The sequence below is a fragment of the Capricornis sumatraensis genome, chromosome 6, assembly GCF_032405125.1.
Source record: "Capricornis sumatraensis isolate serow.1 chromosome 6, serow.2, whole genome shotgun sequence".
Lineage (NCBI taxonomy): Eukaryota > Metazoa > Chordata > Mammalia > Artiodactyla > Bovidae > Capricornis > Capricornis sumatraensis.
This window is the reverse complement of record NC_091074.1, coordinates 53,163,994-53,182,343: the sequence shown is the minus strand read 5'-3', so window position 1 is coordinate 53,182,343 and position 18,350 is coordinate 53,163,994. Positions and strand designations below refer to the sequence as shown.

General features: G+C 40.8%; 1 protein-coding gene across 1 annotated transcript in view; it reads right to left on the bottom strand.

The window, feature by feature from the left end:
- The window catches only part of PIP5K1B (phosphatidylinositol-4-phosphate 5-kinase type 1 beta), a 357,761-nt gene that overhangs the window by 115,887 nt on the left and 223,524 nt on the right, over positions 1-18,350 (bottom strand). Inside the window, exons 8-11 of the mRNA XM_068974227.1 lie at positions 5,806-6,017; positions 4,377-4,460; positions 4,205-4,253; positions 835-919 (exon numbers count right to left, since the gene is read on the bottom strand). Of these exons, the coding sequence (XP_068830328.1) occupies positions 835-919; positions 4,205-4,253; positions 4,377-4,460; positions 5,806-6,017 (430 nt within the window). The remainder of the gene's footprint in view (positions 1-834; positions 920-4,204; positions 4,254-4,376; positions 4,461-5,805; positions 6,018-18,350) is intronic.

The window sequence follows — 18,350 nt, the reverse complement described above, 5'->3', positions numbered from 1 at the left end:
TGGAATGCATATTTTCATTTCCATTTAACTTTTTTCTAATTTCTCTGTACTTTTTTCTTTGACCCATTGGTAGCTGTTTAATTTTCATACATTTCTGAATATGTGAGCATGTGTTTTCACATATTTGTGAATTTTCTAGTTTTTGCTCTTTATTTATTCTGTTGTGATCAGAAAAGACATTTTGCATGACTTCAATCTTTTAAAATCTATTGAAATATATTTTGAGGACTCACATATGGTCTATTCTGGAGAATATTCCATGGACTAACTACATTTTTATATACCCCACTAGAATTTTGTTGTCCATTTAGGTATGCAGGCCAATAACTATATACATGTGAATGAAGCTATAAGGACTAAATGTGCTTTTAATATATCATTTTTGTTTCATATTATCCCATTATTTAATTATATCATAATGTATTTAGCCAATATATTATATGGTTTAATATTTTTTTCCAGCACAAAATTGGACTCTAATGATTATGGCATCAATGTCCATGGGGTCTCTGAGGGTCAGACACGACTGAGTGACTTCACTTTCACTTTTCACTTTCATGCATTGGAGAAGGAAATGGCAATCCACTCCAGTGTTCTTGCCTGGAGAATCCCAGAGACAGGGGAGCCTGGTCAGCTGCCGTCTATGGGGTCGCACAGAGTCGGACACAACTGAAGTGACTTAGCAGCAGTAGCAGCAAGATACTTAACTATAATTACTGATTGCTGCTTTGGGGAGATAAATAGTTCAAACTCTTTCAATAAAAATCTTACAAAATGAAGCCAGTCAGTAAGTGCTAAAGGTAAAAAAAAAAAAGAAATTCATAAAAATCTTACCTTGAATTTTCTTGAAAACTCTGGAATTCATAAATTTTAGAAATCTATCTGCATAAAAGCTGGGTCTATGAACCGAAACAGTGTCCTGAAAAGATAAATCAAGCACAACAGGTTTACCTCTCACACTGTTTTGAGCCAGAAGAAAGCTCTATGCAACTGGCTGGCTGTTAGCCAATGTCCTTAACCAGAAGGTGTGGATGTTAGCAGCCAGACATGAGTGATGCCTGTGGGCTGTGTGCACAGGAGCTGGGCTGGGGCAAAAAGCACAAGGACCAATCTGAGTAAAGATTCCAGATACTCATGGTGAAACAGATTATGAAGAGCGGCAGGGCTGAGATAGCAAAGACTCTGCTTTATAAACCCAAACAGCTAATCCTTGATCCACTGTCCACCACTAGGGGCTTTTAAATTCTGTTTTTTAACATATAAGGCAACCAGTGCCTCAAGTGTCATCTGGAACAAAGACATAATCACTTTCAGTCAGAACAAAACCGGGACAAGCAAAATAACCCTAAAGTAAGGTTGAGAGAGAGAGCAAGAAAAAGTTTGCTGGTTTCACTTTCCAGTAATAAGGTATGTAAACACCATGAAGATTCCTAGGAGACAAGGCTGACTGACGATCCCTGTTATGTTCAATTAGCTACTAATTAGATACAGCTGAATTGAATTAAATCATTAGCTCAATTCTCTCATGCTTGGTAGGATTCTTTAGGACTGAGGGGGCATTTTATCACAAGTCCAGGAAAGAAGACAGATGAAGGAGCTAATTCCATATATTTATTCAGCAGTCATTTATTTGCTATCTAAGATAGACATTCCTAAAAATAGTAAATTTGGTAATTTAGTGTTCCATTTTGATTTGAGGTTCATGGATTCCAAAAGGGAAACTTCTAAAAATTTATATCTAGATAATATCGTCTGCAGTGGGTTTGGAAGAAAAAATACACATTGGACCAGAATCCAGAGACCCAGTTCTCGTGTTAGCTCTAATTTTAAAGAGCTCTGTGATCCTGGGTAAAGACAGTATTTCAGTGCCTCAGTCCTTTCATCTGTGAAATTGGGTGTTACATGAAGCATAAGAGAATTCTGTAATCAGTGTTTTATGAAGGACACAGCATGGAGGAATCCTCTGCCAAGTGATAATGTTCTCTAGACTATCAGTGATCCTGCAGATGTGATGGAAAACTTCCCACTGGTCTGACATGCACTTTCCCCAGTGTTCTGTCAGTTTCTGCTGGAAGTGGACATAGATTCACAAGTCAGTCATTTAGAAACACATAGGATGTAAGATTGGAGAAGGCAATGGCACCCGACTCCAGTACTCTTGCCTGAAGAATCCCATGGATGGAGGAGCCTGGTGGGCTGCAGTCCATGGGGTCGCTAGCAGTTGGACCCAACTGAGCGACTTCACTTTCACTTTTCACTTTCACACATTGGAGAAGGAAATGGCAACCCACTCCAGTGTTCTTGCCTGGAGAATCCTGGGGACGGGGGAGCCTGGTGGGCTGCCGTCTATCGGGTCACATAGAGTTGGACACGACTGAAGTGACTTAGCAGCAGCAGCAGCAGGATGTAAGATGATTGAGTCAGCCCTTGCCTTCTAAGAGAGGTTAAACTGTGGCTCTTTTTGGTATGAGGAAGCATTGTTTAAAGGAGAGGACAATTGTAAAAAGACAAAAAAATAAATTCTTAACTATTGCTTATAATTACATAAATATATAATCAGCACAGAGATTTTCTTTTTTTTTTTTTTTCTAAAAAAGGACACTGAAGAACAGAAGACATATTTTATTTCAACAAAGGTATGGGCTCCTTAGAAGTATCCGACAGATAGAGGATACTATTTGGAGCAGAAGTCTCATTTGGTAACAGGGAATTGAAACTGTCAATAAACAGGAGGAGAATGAAAGTGAGTATTTACTCTTTCTCCCTTCCATGTTCAAGGCATTATGTAGATGGTACTTTTCTCAGCTAGATGGAAAAAAAATTAACCTTCCATCTTGGCCTTTTCTTAAAAAATAATCTTTGATTTAAATAAGAAGCCTAAGTTTGATTCTCAGAAACAAACTGGTGAACCTGTTGTTTAAAAATGCATTTTGACAAAGGTCATTTCCCTAGCCTGTGGACAAAATGCAGATCTGACATGCTGAGAGGTTATTACTAGTCTTCCACAGAACTGAGACAGCGAGTATTCTTTTCCAGGAATGGAGAAGAATAGCATCTATAATTTATCTTTTTTCAAAGGAAAGCATCTGCTAACATCTTAAAAAAAATATGTGAGCAAATCTTTGACCAATACAATCTTTGGAAGTGTCACTCTGAGTTATTAACTGAGTGAGGCTGAGGCCATAAATGTTCTGTCAAGCGGCAGGAAGTTCAAATTTAACTCTAGATAGGAAGTTGTGTGTGTGTGTGTGTGTGTGTAGACAGACTGCTCTTTGATAACTGTTTTTTTCAGTCATGCCATTTCTGGGTGCAAAACACATTCTCGTATCAGTTAACCTTTGTTATATTTAAATCCAACACAATTTAAAAGTGTTCCTTTCCCATGTCCTTATTATGTGTTATGCATTGTGTTGAACACCAAAGGGCATTATTTAACTTAACCCTCCAGTCAGCCTGAGACAGGTAGTGTAGTAGTGTATGGACTAAGTTGTGTCAGACACTTTGCGACCCCATGAACTGGAGTCCGCCAGGCTCCTGTGTCTGTGGAATTTCCCAGGCAAGAATACTGTAGTGGGTTGCCATTTCCTCCTCCAGAGGATCTTCCCAACCCAGGGACTGAACCTGCATCTCCTGCTTGGAGGTGAATTTTTTACCACTATGCCACCAGGGAAATATTCTGAGGTACAGGTACTATTACTAGCTTCCTGCTATAAATGGGAAACTACACTAAGAGATGAGAAGCAAGCAATGTGTCTGGGTCACATGGTTAGTAACATGGTTTAAATGTAGGGTTCCAGCCTATAGCTGTCTACCATCAAATTCAGGTTCAAACTCCTCTGAAGCTTAGTTTTGGGAGAACTTCAACTGTCTTACTGGTCTTTTCAGTGCCTATGAAAAGCCTTTTGCTTTTTCTCATCATCTCCTAATTGGGTCCTTTAGATTGCACATCAAAATAAGACATCATTTTGTTTTCCTGGCTTCTACCTGTTCACCCACCTGGATGGCCTCTATAGGAAGAGCCATTCACAGTTATGTTGTCTTTATTCTTAGATTTGAACTGATCTGCTAAGCCTGAGACTCTGAGTTTATAAAGATCTTTGTTTCCTCTCCTTTTCAAGTGACACAGCTTCCTAGACATACACTGAGGTCTCTGAGAAATCAGAAAAATAATCCAGTTTAACAAGGAGCATGATAAATCACTCACCCCATCATAAACAAGAGCTTTCCAGGAATGTTCCAATTTCTTCATTAATCTAAATGTACACATACAGAAAAACAAAAGTAAGAATGTAAAATCAACCCCATTTGGTGAATTCTCAGAACCTTTCATTGAATTATTTTGAAATAATAAAAGACTATTTCCCCCAATTTTTTACCTATATGATTGCAGAATGTCAATAATGCCCATAAATAAAAGTAGCTTTTCTCCCTTATGGCTTTTAGCTGGAATGCCTCCCATTCTGTGAACAGAGCAAAAGAGAAATCATTTTATGTGAACAGGAAGTTAAAAATAATTTCTAATAAATAGACTGTAAATGAAAATGGTTAGTCTCTAAAAATCATGGACTCTCATCTTTATTTATTTTTTTTGGCTTCAGCTAAAGTCTTCCTGGGAATCAAGAAAGATGTACTGACCGAGAAGGAGAATAATACCACAGCTGTCAGTTCTGAAGAGTTGGATGGGAAGAATTCAATTAAAAAATTATTCTGATTTTAAGACCATGAGCAAGAATTTTAAAAGTATTTCAAAATACTGCCCATCAAAAATGCAACACTTTTATATGTTTACTGTGAAATTTTAAAATAAAATATAGGTGAGCACAAAGGAAAAAAATATATAAAGAATCCATTCCAAGGATGCAAAGATAACTACTATTAACATCTTTCCTCTGTATTTATTCATCTGCATAAGTTATTACTTATGTTTTATAACCTGAATTTTTCACTTGCTAAATGATGAACATTTCTTCATATTCAATGTTAATGTGCTTTTAATGGCTGTGTAGTACTTCAGTACGCTATCGTGTAGTACTGTGCAGTACTTCAGTATGCTGACATAGAATAATTTGTTTAATCAATTATTAGACATCTAGATCGGTTTACAGGAAGGATTAAAAATTTTAGTTTGTATGAATTTCCTTCATAAAAGTAAAATATGTCTGTGGTTTAGTCACCGTTAGAGAAGCTTACAAGACAGGCACTTTATATAGTCAAGGAAAATGGTTTCTTTCTTTCAGTCTTTTTGCTCAGCTAGTACACACACGTGATACAGTCAACCAATTCAATAATTTTCTTTGGTTGTAACTGTTTCTGTTAGTCAATAAGCACTTTGTACATGCAAACTAATGCTGCACATCTGGCTGAAGCAAGTGATCACATCTGTCAGGATGTAGGACGAGGACAACAGAATCCTCTTACATAGATAAAAAGTTCTGAATTGCAGACATCACTTCTAGCAAGTATTTGCTTAAATGCACACTTATTCAAATTCAAAATATTTCCCCCTTGTTTGTGAAGGATGTTTTGAATATGTAGTAAATAGGAATAAAAACATTTTTAGCCACTGTTAAATTATGGAGCCATTTGAAAAAAGAAACCATGTGAGTGAAAGCATAACGACTCAAAAAATTGCCATTCATCCAGTTATCCGTGGATGAGAGGAAATTAGGCTGGCTTGATCCATTTTAGTACCAGGTAGGAATCTATTCCTAAAGAGCCACCACAAAGGGAATATGACTGCATTTAATTACCCAATGATGTCGGCTGCCATGATCAAGGAGCGTGTGGGCAGATGGCTGCACTTACGTGTCTGGGTTCTCTGTGATGATTCCATCTCCCGATTTCCCTGGACCCTGGATGGATTCCATTGCTGTTGAGTAGAGAACCTTTTGCGTCCCAGGCCGCTTAGCATCAGGTACATTTTGGGAAATTTCCTCTTCTTTTTCTTTGAGGGTATGGTCCAAGATGTGGATTCCCAGCAAAAGGCTATAGTCCATGATCTTGAAGCTTTCCAGCACCTAAGTAAGAAAAAGAACCAGGAGGCCCATCACTCCAGTGGCTTATAATTCTCATCTACCCAGGATCAGAGAGATACGTAGACAAGCAGCTCCTGCTTCTCTCCCAGGGAGGTGGCTGACAGAGGAAAAATCAAAGTAAAAACATTGGAGGTTATTATTAGGTCAAGTGCAGTAACCATTGTCACCATGGTTTCAAGATGATAATTTTACACAAATCTAGAGTAAGTATATCTTTCTTTGGCACTCCATGAATGTTTTACTAAGCATTTATTGAATACTTTCCATGTGTCCAGGGCATTTTGATTCAGTCCTCACAACTCTTAAGTCAGGTGCTATTATTGTCTCTGTTTCACAGATGAAAAAAATTGAGACACACACAGGAAGTAATTTGCTCAGCATCAGACAGCTCATAAGTGGCACTGCTGGGATCTGAACCCAGGTGGTCAACTCCAGCACCTTAAGTACTAGAGGACAGAAACCAACAATCAATGGTCTCTAAAAACCTGTACTCTCTTGAGCATGAAGACTCAGCTGGAATGGGCTTTTACCTGAATTCTATTCTCAAAACTTTCATCTTCCTAAAGTTCAGGGGCCCCCTTTTCAAAGCTTGTCTTTCAAAGTTACCATCAGTTCCCTGCTGCTGCTGCTGTTGCTAAGTCACTTCAGTCGTGTCCAACTCTGTGAGACCCCATAGACGGCAGCCCACCAGGCTCTCCCGTCCCTGGGATTCTCCAGGCAAGAACACTGGAGTGGGTTGCCATTTCCTTCTCCAATGCATGAAAGTGAAAAGTGAAAGTGAAGTTGCTCAGTCGTGTCTGACTCCTAGCGACCCCATGGACTGCAGCCTACCAGGCTCCTCCGTCCATGGGATTTTCCAGGCAAGAGTACTGGAGTGGGTTGCCATTGCCTTCTGCCAGTTCCCTGCAGGAAGACTTTTTTTAAAAGTATGGTCTCAACAAAGAACAGGACTTACTGTTTAATTATCCACTCAGCAAACAGTGGGGAAGAGAAGGAATTAAAAGTAGCTAGAGGTAGCCAGAAAAAGGAGATGGGGGGAAAAAAGAAAAGAAAATGGAGATGTGGTCGAGACGTGAGGCGGGCAGCAACATGGCTCTTGAGTATGGGTAAGTCTGATACTCAGGACCCTTCAATTGAAGAAGAGTGTTCAGGGGGAGTTCAGGAAAATGGCATATTCTCTATTATATAATAAAGTTTTTTCCTAATGGTTTGTCTACGATTCTCCTCTATAACAGATTTTTTTGACACCTGGCATTTCTCACACAAAGCTGCTCAGGAAATCAAAACAGCCCAGAAAGAACAGCCTGATGGTGAATAGCTACCCCTGAACCAACAATGTATCTCTGCACCCTAGTTAGGACATGTCGTTGGAGATCAGAGTCTATAGATAATTGTTTAACCAGGGATTGAACACATATGCATTACACTGAATTCTGTTCAAGTGTATATCTTGAACTTGTATACACTTGAACTTCAAGTGTATATCTTACACTTCTCCTTCTCCCTCAGTCAACTGCTTTTGATCAGACACTTATGACATACTAAAGAGTGGTCAGGGCTTCCCTGGTGGCTCAGTGGTAAAAAACCCATCTGCCAATACAGCGACACAGGTTTGAGCCCTGGCTTGGGAAGATCTCCTGGAGAAGGAAATGGTAACCCACTCCAGCATCTTGTGCCTGGGAAATTCCATGGACAGAGGAGCCTGGCGGGCTACAGTCCATGGGGTCACAAAGAGTTGGACCCGACTGAATGACTAAAACAACAACAAAGAGGGGCCAGGCCTGAGGATTCAAATACTTGTGGCTGCCACTTACTGGGTGCCACTTAATGGCAGGCTTTGTGAACTATTTTTTGCAGGCTTCCCTTGTGGCTCAGCTGGTAAAAAAAACCACCTGTGATGAGGGAGACCTGGGTTCAGTCCTTTCGTTGGGAAGATCCCCTGGAGAAGGGAAAGGCTACCCACTCCAATATTCTGGCTTGGAAAATTCCATGGACTGTATAGTCCATGGGGTCACAAAGAGTTGGACATGACTGAGTGACTTTCACTTTTCATTTTTGTGAACGATGACATATATGGCCTTTAGAAAATATGGTTATTCCTAGTCTTATGTATCTTTGTTGGCAATTAGGAAACTTTAAGTGGGTTGGAAGTATTACTTAATTCTGAGTGCTCACCATTTACCTTTCAGGAGGCTGAGCACCGAAGAATTGATGCTTTTGAACTATGGTGTTGGAGAAGACTGATGAGAGTCCCTTGGACTGCAAGGAGATCCAACCAGTCCATTCTGAAGGAGATCAGCCTTGGGATTTCTTTGGAAGGAATGATGCTAAAGCTGAAATTCCAGTACTTTGGCCACCTCATGCGAAGAGCTGACTCATTGGAAAAGACTCTGATGCTGGGAGGGATTGGGGGCAGGAGGAGAAGGGGACGACCGAGGATGAGATGGCTGGATGGCATCACTCACTCGATGGACGTAAGTCTGAGTGAACTCCGGGAATTGGTGATAGACAGGGGGGCCTGACGTGCTGCGATTCATGGGGTCACAAAGAGTTGGACACAACTGAACAACTGAATTGAACTGAAACTGAGTTGAAAAACATCAGAGCAGAAAAACATCTATTTCTGCTTTATTGACTATGCCAAAGCCTTTGACTGTGTGGATCACAATAAAATGTGGAAAATTCTGAGAGATGGGAATACCAGACCACTTGACCTGCCTCTTGAGAAACCTATATGCAGGTCAGGAAGTAATAGTTAGAACTGGACATAGAACAACAGACTGGTTCCAAATAGGAAAAGGAGTACTTCAAGGCTGTATATTGTCACCCTGCTTATTTAACTTCTATGCAGAGTACATCATGAGAAACGCTGGACTGGAAGAAACACAAGCTGGAATCAAGATTGCCGGGAGAAGTATCAATAACCTCAGATATGCAGATGACACCACCCTTATGGCAGAAAGTGAAGAGGAGCTAAAAAGCCTCTTGATGAAAGTGAAAGAGGAGAGTAAAAAAGTTGGCTTAAAGCTCAACATTCAGAAAACGAAGATCATGGCATCTGGTCCCATCACTTCGTGGGAAATAGATGGGGAAACAGTGGAAACAGTGTCAGACTTTATTTTGGGGGGCTCCAAAATCACTGCAGATGGTGACTGCAGCCATGAAATAAAAAGACGCTTACTCGTTGGAAGGAAAGTTACGACCAACCTAGATAGCATATTCAAAAACAGAGACATTACTTTGCCAACAAAGGTCTGTCTAGTCAAGGCTATGGATTTTCCAGTGGTCATGTATGGATGTGAGAGTTGCACTGTAAAGAAAGCTGAACGCTGAAGAATTGATGCTTTTGAGCTGTGGTGTTGGAGAAGACTCTTGGACTGCAAGGAGATCCAACCAGTGCATTCTGAAGGAGATCAGCCTTGGGATTTCTTTGGAAGGAATGATGCTAAAGCTGAAACTCCAGTACTTTGGCCATCTCATGCGAAGAGTTGACTCACTGGAAAAGACTCTGATGCTGGGAGGGATTAGGGGCAGGAGGAGAAGGGGATGACAGAGGATGAGATGGCTGGATGGCATCACTCACTCGATGGACGCGAATGTGAGTGAACTCTGGGAGTTGGTGATGGATAGGGAGGCCTGGCGTGCTGCGATTCATGGGGTTGCAAAGAGTCAGACACGACTGAGTGACTGAACTGAACTGAACTGAAACTGAGTTGAATACTTTCAGAAGGAGGCATGCAAGAGATAAGAGTAGAATCTTATTATTTAAGCAGTATAGGCCCTGGAACTTTCTAAGCCAGGATATCACAGACTGGCTTGACAGCAAAGCAGAACCGGTTTCTCCAACCTGAGGAAGAGGGACTCTAAGACTGGAGGAAGAAAGAAGGGCGACAGGAAAAGCTCCTCACCAATGACCCAGTGCTGCAGCCTTAGACCCACAGGCTGGTTCCCTATGGAGGTGCACCCATGACTTGCCCCTCTGGAACACAACACAGAGCTGGAGAAGACGGGCCTGCATCAGGGTTGCCAAGGACCCAGCCTCTTAAAAAGAAAACACTAACAGACACTGGATGCTTTCTTCAGACAGAAACAAGCATAGATGGATCTTAGCCTTTCCAATTCCCCACCATCCTGAAAGAAAGGCTTGGGAATAGTGCCCATCCAGAGACAATGCGACCTTGCACAATCATCACTGTCTGCAGATACCAGTTTTCCTGCTCTCGTGTATCAGTGCTGGCATGTCCCTTCTTAGAAAGAATGTTGGAGATGGATACGCAGGATACAGTGCACAAACTCTGTGACCCTAGGTAGATTATGTCACCGCCCCAGGCTTCAGTTTCCTCCTCAGTAAAAATGATGGCAATAACATTAGCTACTGCACAGGGTGCTTGTGAAAACTAAATATGGTTGCAGGTAAGGTGGTTAGAGAAATTCCTAACACAAAGAAAGTGCTCAGTTCATTGTTGGTTATCATCATGGTTACAACTCATTGCTCACATGTGAGGTGTCACCTGGAAGCAGACACCCTGGGGTTATACTTCTGAAAACAGACATTCATAAAAAGCCAACAAAAATATGACTGCACTCCAGCCTGCTTGCTAGTATCCCTCTGGTGTGTCCTAATTCCTTTAGAAGTTTTCGGTTCATGGCACCCAGGAGCACTGCGTGGATGTTCAACAGGAAAAGGTCGGCTGACCCAGCAGTTCTGCCAATGGGCTATAAAATAATGGCCTCGCAATCTGCCTGAGGGAACAGGCCTGTGTTCAGTGGGTGTAAATCGCAGCCTTGTGCTCTGGACAGCCCCAAGTGTCCACTGGTAAATTTTTCCCCCAAAGCAGTGACCTGGCTTCAAGAGCAAATTCTAGTCAGTCTCTGGGACAATGTTGTACATGTTTCTCACAGGCCTCCAGAGTAAAAACTGAAAGGCACTCCTGGACAGCGTCATATTTGTTTCATTTTTCTCTGCAAAGCACCCAAGTATTAATTCTGCTTATAAATAAGCTTTCTTTATACAACAATTTTTCTTAAAGTTTCTTACAATAATTAATGTACTATTCAAACAATGGTTTTATCTGTACTTGTAGTCTCCTTTCTTGCTCAAGGACAGGCCACAGAGAACATGTGTATTTTATAAGTGATGTGAAGTCAGGCTGGACAAAGCAAGAAGCAATTTCAATGCTTTTTGTGGTCAAATATCAGGCTGGGTTTATTAAAAAAAAAAAACATACAAGCCAAAACTTAGAGAGAATTAACTAAGAAAAAGCTACAAATAAATTTGAGACAGAGATTAGATTTCTCTGTACTTTTTAATTGGATTGCCAGCATCCCTGAAGAGTCTGGATTGTCCTCAAGAGGTCAGGTTTCTACTTTTCAAATGAAAGTCTTGAAAAAAAAAAAAAAAAGATAAATTATCTTCCTCTTGTGTGGAAATCTGAGCATGATAGTTGGATTTGGGCTTAGGGAAAGTCACCATCCATAACAAATGTTAAGAAAGAAAAAGATAAATATATAGACACATATTTTAAATGAAATTCCTAAACTTGTAATGAAAAATTCTGGGAATGATTTTAGTCATGTGCACAGCAGATGTGCATCAATTAGGAACAAAATAGTTGCTATTCCTATCTTCCCAGATCATTAGTGGAAGGAATCAATAAATCTGCCAGAACCTTAACGTGTGAGCGTTAAGAGGGAGCAACATCCTGCAACACGACAGACACCAGTCTAGTCGGTCACTCAGGGGCACGTTTTTCCCCCAGAATGTTGTCCTGACCTCACTGTTGCTGGTGGATCCTGTACCTGTGCATTTGCTTTGCAAAACAGCTGCAAGGAAAACACAGGTGCTTTCCCATCCAGCTTGGGCCAGACCTTACTCCCTCACTCGTGAAAAAGAGAAAGCAGGAAGGATTCACAGACATATGCAAAACTGAAAGTAAGTTGAAATACCACAGTGTTTTTTTTTATCCTTAGAGCCAGATTATTTTTTTCTCTCTTCTCAAGGACTATTTTAAGTCAGTAATAATACTGGAATGTGGTTAAAAAAAAAAAAAGCAACGTCAAAGCAGCTGCTATACTATCCTGAAGACGTGCTCAAAACCACTTCTTCTAAGATAAAGCATATCCTGTAGGCTCTCACGGCTGGCGTTGCATCAGGGGTGCTCTCATTCACATATAATCTCTGTAGACTTGGTGACCTAACATGGGAGATGCCACAGCTTAGAACGGCAGGCAACGCTATGCTCCTTTCACAGACAAAGGTCAGAAAGAGGGGTGTTCTTTCTCCTTTTCCATCCTCTGTGCCATAGCCCTTAGCCCGCTGCACACTGCTTTCTGCTCCTCAGCTAGATGGAACCAGAATGACTGCATGGTGAAAAGACTCCATGCCTGAAAGCCAGGTGGCCTGGTTTGACTCATGGCTTCCCCCATTGGTTTGTCTTTGAGCAGAGTATGTAACCTCTCTGGGCCTAGTATGCTCGTTCATAAAATAGAAATAATAGGGACACCTACGTCACAGAGTTAGTGTGAAGATTAGTTCATCCACGTGAAGTCAGGACAGTCATGACATACAGAAAGCATCCAGTACATGCTGGTTCTTCTTATTGCCCTTGCTCTCCACCACCTGCAGAATAAACCACCCCCACTGGAATCTCTACTCATCCTTAGCTTAAGGCGCACCTTCTCCTGGTTCTCTGCCTTCCTATTTGTTTTTCCCAGTATTTTCCTCTATGCACTAAGAATATTCACCAGAGTTCTCACTTCAACTCCTCTTTTTCTACTTTTCTATAGTGACATTCATTTAGTACCCTGGGAAAAAAAATAAGTTGAGTGTCTAGTCTGTGCCAGACCCCACGGAAGTTGCCAGATCTTTAGGGGTAAGTAAAACAGACAACTACACCATCCTCAAAATTACACAAGCTTTGCATCACAGGTTGAAGTAAGGCTTGGAAGGAAAAATAAGGGTGCTGTGGAGATACCCCACAAAACGGTGACCTACTTTTAACTATGGGAAAGTAGCAATAGAGCAGGTAAGAAATGATAGTACTGGAATGACATAGCAGCAGGGGAGCTCAAGGGAGACATGGATGGACTTAAGAATACTTAGGAGTTGATTCCAACTATCACTGGTCCCCAGACAACTCCTAAGATGCTATCTTTAATCTGAACTGAATGCCTAAGTTCCAGTCCCGTATATTTCCCATAGGCTTCTGCTGGACATTTCTGTACACTGTCCTGCTGCAACCCCAAACTTGTTTTTTTAATTTATTTTTTAATTGGAGGATAATTACTTTACAATATTGTGATGGTTTCTGCCACACATCAGCATGAGTCAGCCATAGATACACGTGTCCCCTCCTTCTTGAACCCTCCTCCCACCTCCCTCCCCATCTCACCCCTCTAGGTTGTCACATTCGTGCAAGCTCCAACTTTTCTTTCTCACTTTTTCTCTGAAATCATCCTAATGTAGATTTTGGACTCCACGACTCCTTTTCCTTTCATTGTTTCCCAGTCCTTCAGCTTCTATAATCAAAGTCATCCTCCTTGCTAATACTTTGATTTCAACTTCCCTTTCTTTTTCTGATTCATTCTTGATCCCTTCACTTGACCAGGTCACCTCACATCCCTCCTCAAAGCCTGCGGTCTCTCACCATTGCTCAGGTGACACTGAGGTCCTTGCTACTGTGGCCCCAGCCAACATCTGCTATTTAACACCTGTCTAGAGACACCTCCCAGGCTAGTCAAACTGAAATCCCATAATTACCCCTAAATACGCTCAGGCTGTTTCTTCTTAAAGGTCCTCAGTTCAAACCTTACTGGTTTTTCAAAGCCTATCTCAGTTCTTGCCTCCGTAAAGACTGGACTCACGATCTACACAAAATATCAGGAACACATCAGCCCTCTGAAAACTCAAGCACATTATTAGTACCCCTCTATGGAATAAAATAGACTATCTGTTTATCTATGCTTTTCCTATCATATATATAAGGCTGCTCCACTCACCAAAGACTTTGTGCTCCCTGCTTGCACTCTGATCAGAGCAGAAATATGCATTTTATACTGCTTCCCATATGAAAAAGTAAGGGAAAAACAAAATAATCAGCAGCAAAGAATGTATAGCAATACATCTTACATTAATATCTCCAATATAAGAACTTGGATATTGCGCTTCACAATTACAATGCTTGTGAAAAATCTTCAGCACTGAGAACATTTACTGTGATTCTGTGCTCTATGTTGTCAGGAAAAAAAAAAAAAAAAGATAATAGCCTACAGTATTTTCAAACCTTCCCATACCAGAAGTACTTATATCTACTTTGTCAAGGACAAAAATCAAGCTGTTATTTAGAGACTCTTAATTTACTGTTTTGTAGGCACACAAATAAATGGCAGATAAAAGGCAGGCTTGTTTTCTATAAACTAGGCTGAGCTTGGAATCTGGTAAGAGTATCACACTTCTTTTACGGAAGCATTTGCAAAAAGGGCATGTCACAGTCTGGGTCAACTTCAAAGACCCATTAAGCATCCAAGAGTGCTTGGTGCTGAGTTTAGGTTGGAGGCTCTGGTCTGAAACACATTTCAGGGCTTCCTTAGCTTTCCTGTCCTCTATTTCTCTGCTCTTCCAATTGGTAAGATATGTGAAGTTAAGTTGGTACAAGACTGAGAAAGGATGATAATCAGGTAAGTCCAAAAGACTGCTGAAAAAAGGCTCCATTTTAAAAATGGGACCTGGGCTTCCCTGCAGTTCAGTGGTTAGGAATCTGCCTTGCAATGGAGGGGATACCGGTTTGATCCCTCATCCAGGACGATCCCACATGCCACAGAGCAACTAAGTCAGCAAGCCACAACTACTGAGCCTGCACTGCAACAAATGAAGCCCGTGAGCTTAGAGCCTGTGCTCCACAACAAGAGAAACCACTGCAAAGAGAAGCCTGCACATGGCAACAACGGGTATGCTCCTCTCACTGCAACTAGAGAAAGTCGGTGTGCAGCAGCAAAGACCCACCACAGCCAAAAAATAAATAAATCTTTTAAAAAATGGTTCCCAGCACCAGGAGATATTCACAGGGGCAATATAATAGAATTCATCTGTAAACCATGCCTTATGCAAAGTGGAGAAGGATGATGATTCTAGGAGGAAAAAGATGCTCTTTAATCAGATTTTATGCAAGTAGAGTTTCTAATAATTTTTCATGTCAGGAGGGCACTTATGGAAATTAATCAAGTCATTAAATATTTTATTGAGCACCTATTATGTGCTTGACGACAACTGTAGCCATGAAATGAAAAGACGCTTGCTCCTTGAAAGAAAAGCTATGACAAACCTAGACACCATATTAAAAAGCAGAGACATTACTTTGCTAACAAAGGTGCATATAGTCAAGGCTATGGTTTTTCCAGTAGTCATGTATGGATGTGAGAGATGGACTATAAAGAAGGCTGAGCACTGAAGAATTGATGCTTTTGAACTGTGGTATTGGAGAAGACTCTTGAGAGTCCCTTGGACTGCAAGGAGAGCCAACCAGCCAGTCCTAAAGAAAATTAACCCTGAATATTCATTGGAAGGACTTATGCTGAAGCTAAAGTTCCAACACTTTGGCCACTTGATGCAAAGAGTCAACTCCCTAGAAAAGACCCTGATGCTCGGAAAGATTGAAGGCAGGAGGAGAAGGGGACAACAGAGGGTGAGATGGGTGGACGGCATCACTGACTCAGTGGACATGAGTTTGAGCAAACTCAGGGAGATGGTGAAGGACAGGGATGCCTGGTGTGCTACCGTCTGTGGGGTCACAAAGAATGGGGCATTACTTAGCAACTGAACAACAACTATGTGCTTGGCACTCTCGTTTAGAAATCCTTTAAGCAGTCTAGCTAATGTGTGATAAAATAAGAACACCACCATTTTACAACCCCTAGTGAGTTTGAGTGGACTCCAGGAGTTGGTGATGGACAGGGAGGCCTGGCGTGCTGCAATTCATGGGGTTGCAAAGAGTCGGACACAACTGAGCAACTGAACTGAACTGAACTGAATGAATTAAAGCATCTAGTTAGTGGTCAAACATCTAGATCCAACAACCAATCTACAGGAAATGAAAGGGGAAAGAGGTGTTTACTGAAAGAAATTATGGGAAACATAACCAGTAGAATCTGGACAATGGAATATACAAACCAATTTCTTCAATGAAATAATAAATGACCAGGGTAAAGGGAAGTGGTTAACCAGTAGACCCTATTTAAACCTTGGTGCAAACTATTAAAAAAGGGTTTTTTTTCCCCCTGATACAACTAGAAATTTGAACTCTGACTAGTAAGAATTATTAAATTTCTACAAGTATGATGAAGAGGTTGTAGTTACTTTTTTAAAAAGGAGTCTTTAGTAACTAGGGATTCTTTGAGCAAAATGATTGGCAGAAACATTTATGTTAATTCAGTAAGACAAAACAGTATCCTGAAGATTTTATGCAAGTAGACACTCCTGAACCCACTGGCTTAGGGTAAAATGAATGCAAGGGTATGCCATTCCTCCCCAGGTAGGCTCCTTGGAATACAGCCCCAAATTACTCACATGTGCAAGTTCAGTTAAAGCCGAAAGTTGTCTTTTAAATTTAATTTAATTTCCTCAATACAGCTCAGAGTGTTCTTTGCTAATATGATAAAGAGAAAAAAACAGGCTGTGACAAGCCAAGCAATTTTGACTGGTAGAGCAGACGGAAATAAATATTCAATCTCTAATTTAGTGATGGCAATAATGTGATTTTTCAGTCTAATGTGGTGACTTAGAATATCAAGCTGTGCTTGATAAACATGTAAAAAGGTCTTTTTTGCTCACTTAAAAAGCTTAAAGAAATAGAAGCATACCTTATAGCACTAGAAAATCATCTATTATATTAAAAGCCATATCAATCTATTAATACATATATGAATGTATGAATGAATATATTCTTCAGCTTCTATATTAGATGGATTATGGATCTTTTCTTTATAGAGATTATTTTTACACATTAATGTATCTTAATAAATTATTTTATAAACATATTTAAAAGTAACATTAAAACTGTCAAGTATTTCCCATTCTATCTTCTAGTTGCCATCACTAGAAGTGACTTGCTTCACTGTGGCTTAAGTGATGGGACAGTTGAGAAACTGGGCTGGTAAGCTGTCCAGTGAGACTCAGAGGCCACTCATGGCCCAAGTTTCCATGCCCACTTCAATGTACGAGGTAAAATTCCTGACACCTTCTCACCACCTACTACAGTCCACTCCCTGCAGTGAACTGTCTCTGAGTAAAGAGGGAAAAAGTCCTCCTCTCTCTCCTCTTCACTTTAATAAACAAAGAGAGCAAAGAAGAATGGGAGAATCTGTCCACAATAAATCAAACCTCAATTGTGTGGCCTTAAGGTCTGAGGCAAGGGCCATACCCTATTCGCTTTTCTCTCTCCCACAAACTTAGCACAGAGCCTTACGCAGAACAAGAATTTGAAACTATTTGTTGAATGACATGTAGTTAATTTACCAGGAAGGTAAGGATTTGTCAACCGAGATTCCAGTGATGGTTTGAAGCCAGAGAAAGCAAGCCAAGCCATGCTCTGAGATCATTCAAGGTTCCACAGGGCAGGCAGAATCTCAGGTGTGGGAAAGTCACCATTTGTACTGAAAAGCTTACAGTTTATGAAGAACAATAAGTAGCTACCCATGGGGTAAGTTTTAAGAAGTGACAGGAAACCCAGATTGTGGGAGGCATCACTAGAAATGAATTCTCTGGGGTCTGGAGGCATTTTAATTAAGAAACAACTATATATGTACATGGTCAAAATTAAGGGAAGTACAAGATGGCAGCTCAGTGCTACGTCCCACAGAGCATGAGGGTGATGGTTTGAGGTGAAAGTGGAATATAGTAAGTGCAGGGCTCTCGTGCAATATTCTAGTTCCTGTGTCAAGACGTGATCTACACTCTACATTTTTGATGATGTTTACCTAACAAAATGGAGTGATAAAAGGTCAGTCTATACCAGTCCTGAGAGGGAGTTCAATTTTGAGTAAGATTATTATTTAAATTCAGACACAAATGTTCAAATTTGAAGAGACAAATATTAATTGGTAAGTACAAGACTGTGGATTTTAGTGAGCAAGAGTAGTCATGAAAAGTCCAGTGGTCCTTGGTTGTCCAGTGGTTAAGACTCTACGCTCCCAATGCAAGGGGACTGGGTTCAATCCCTGGTCAGGGAACTAGATCCCACATGCCACAACCAAAAGTTTGCATGCCACAGCTAAAGATCCCACATGCAGCAATGAGCATTGAAGATCCCGGGTGTCACAGCT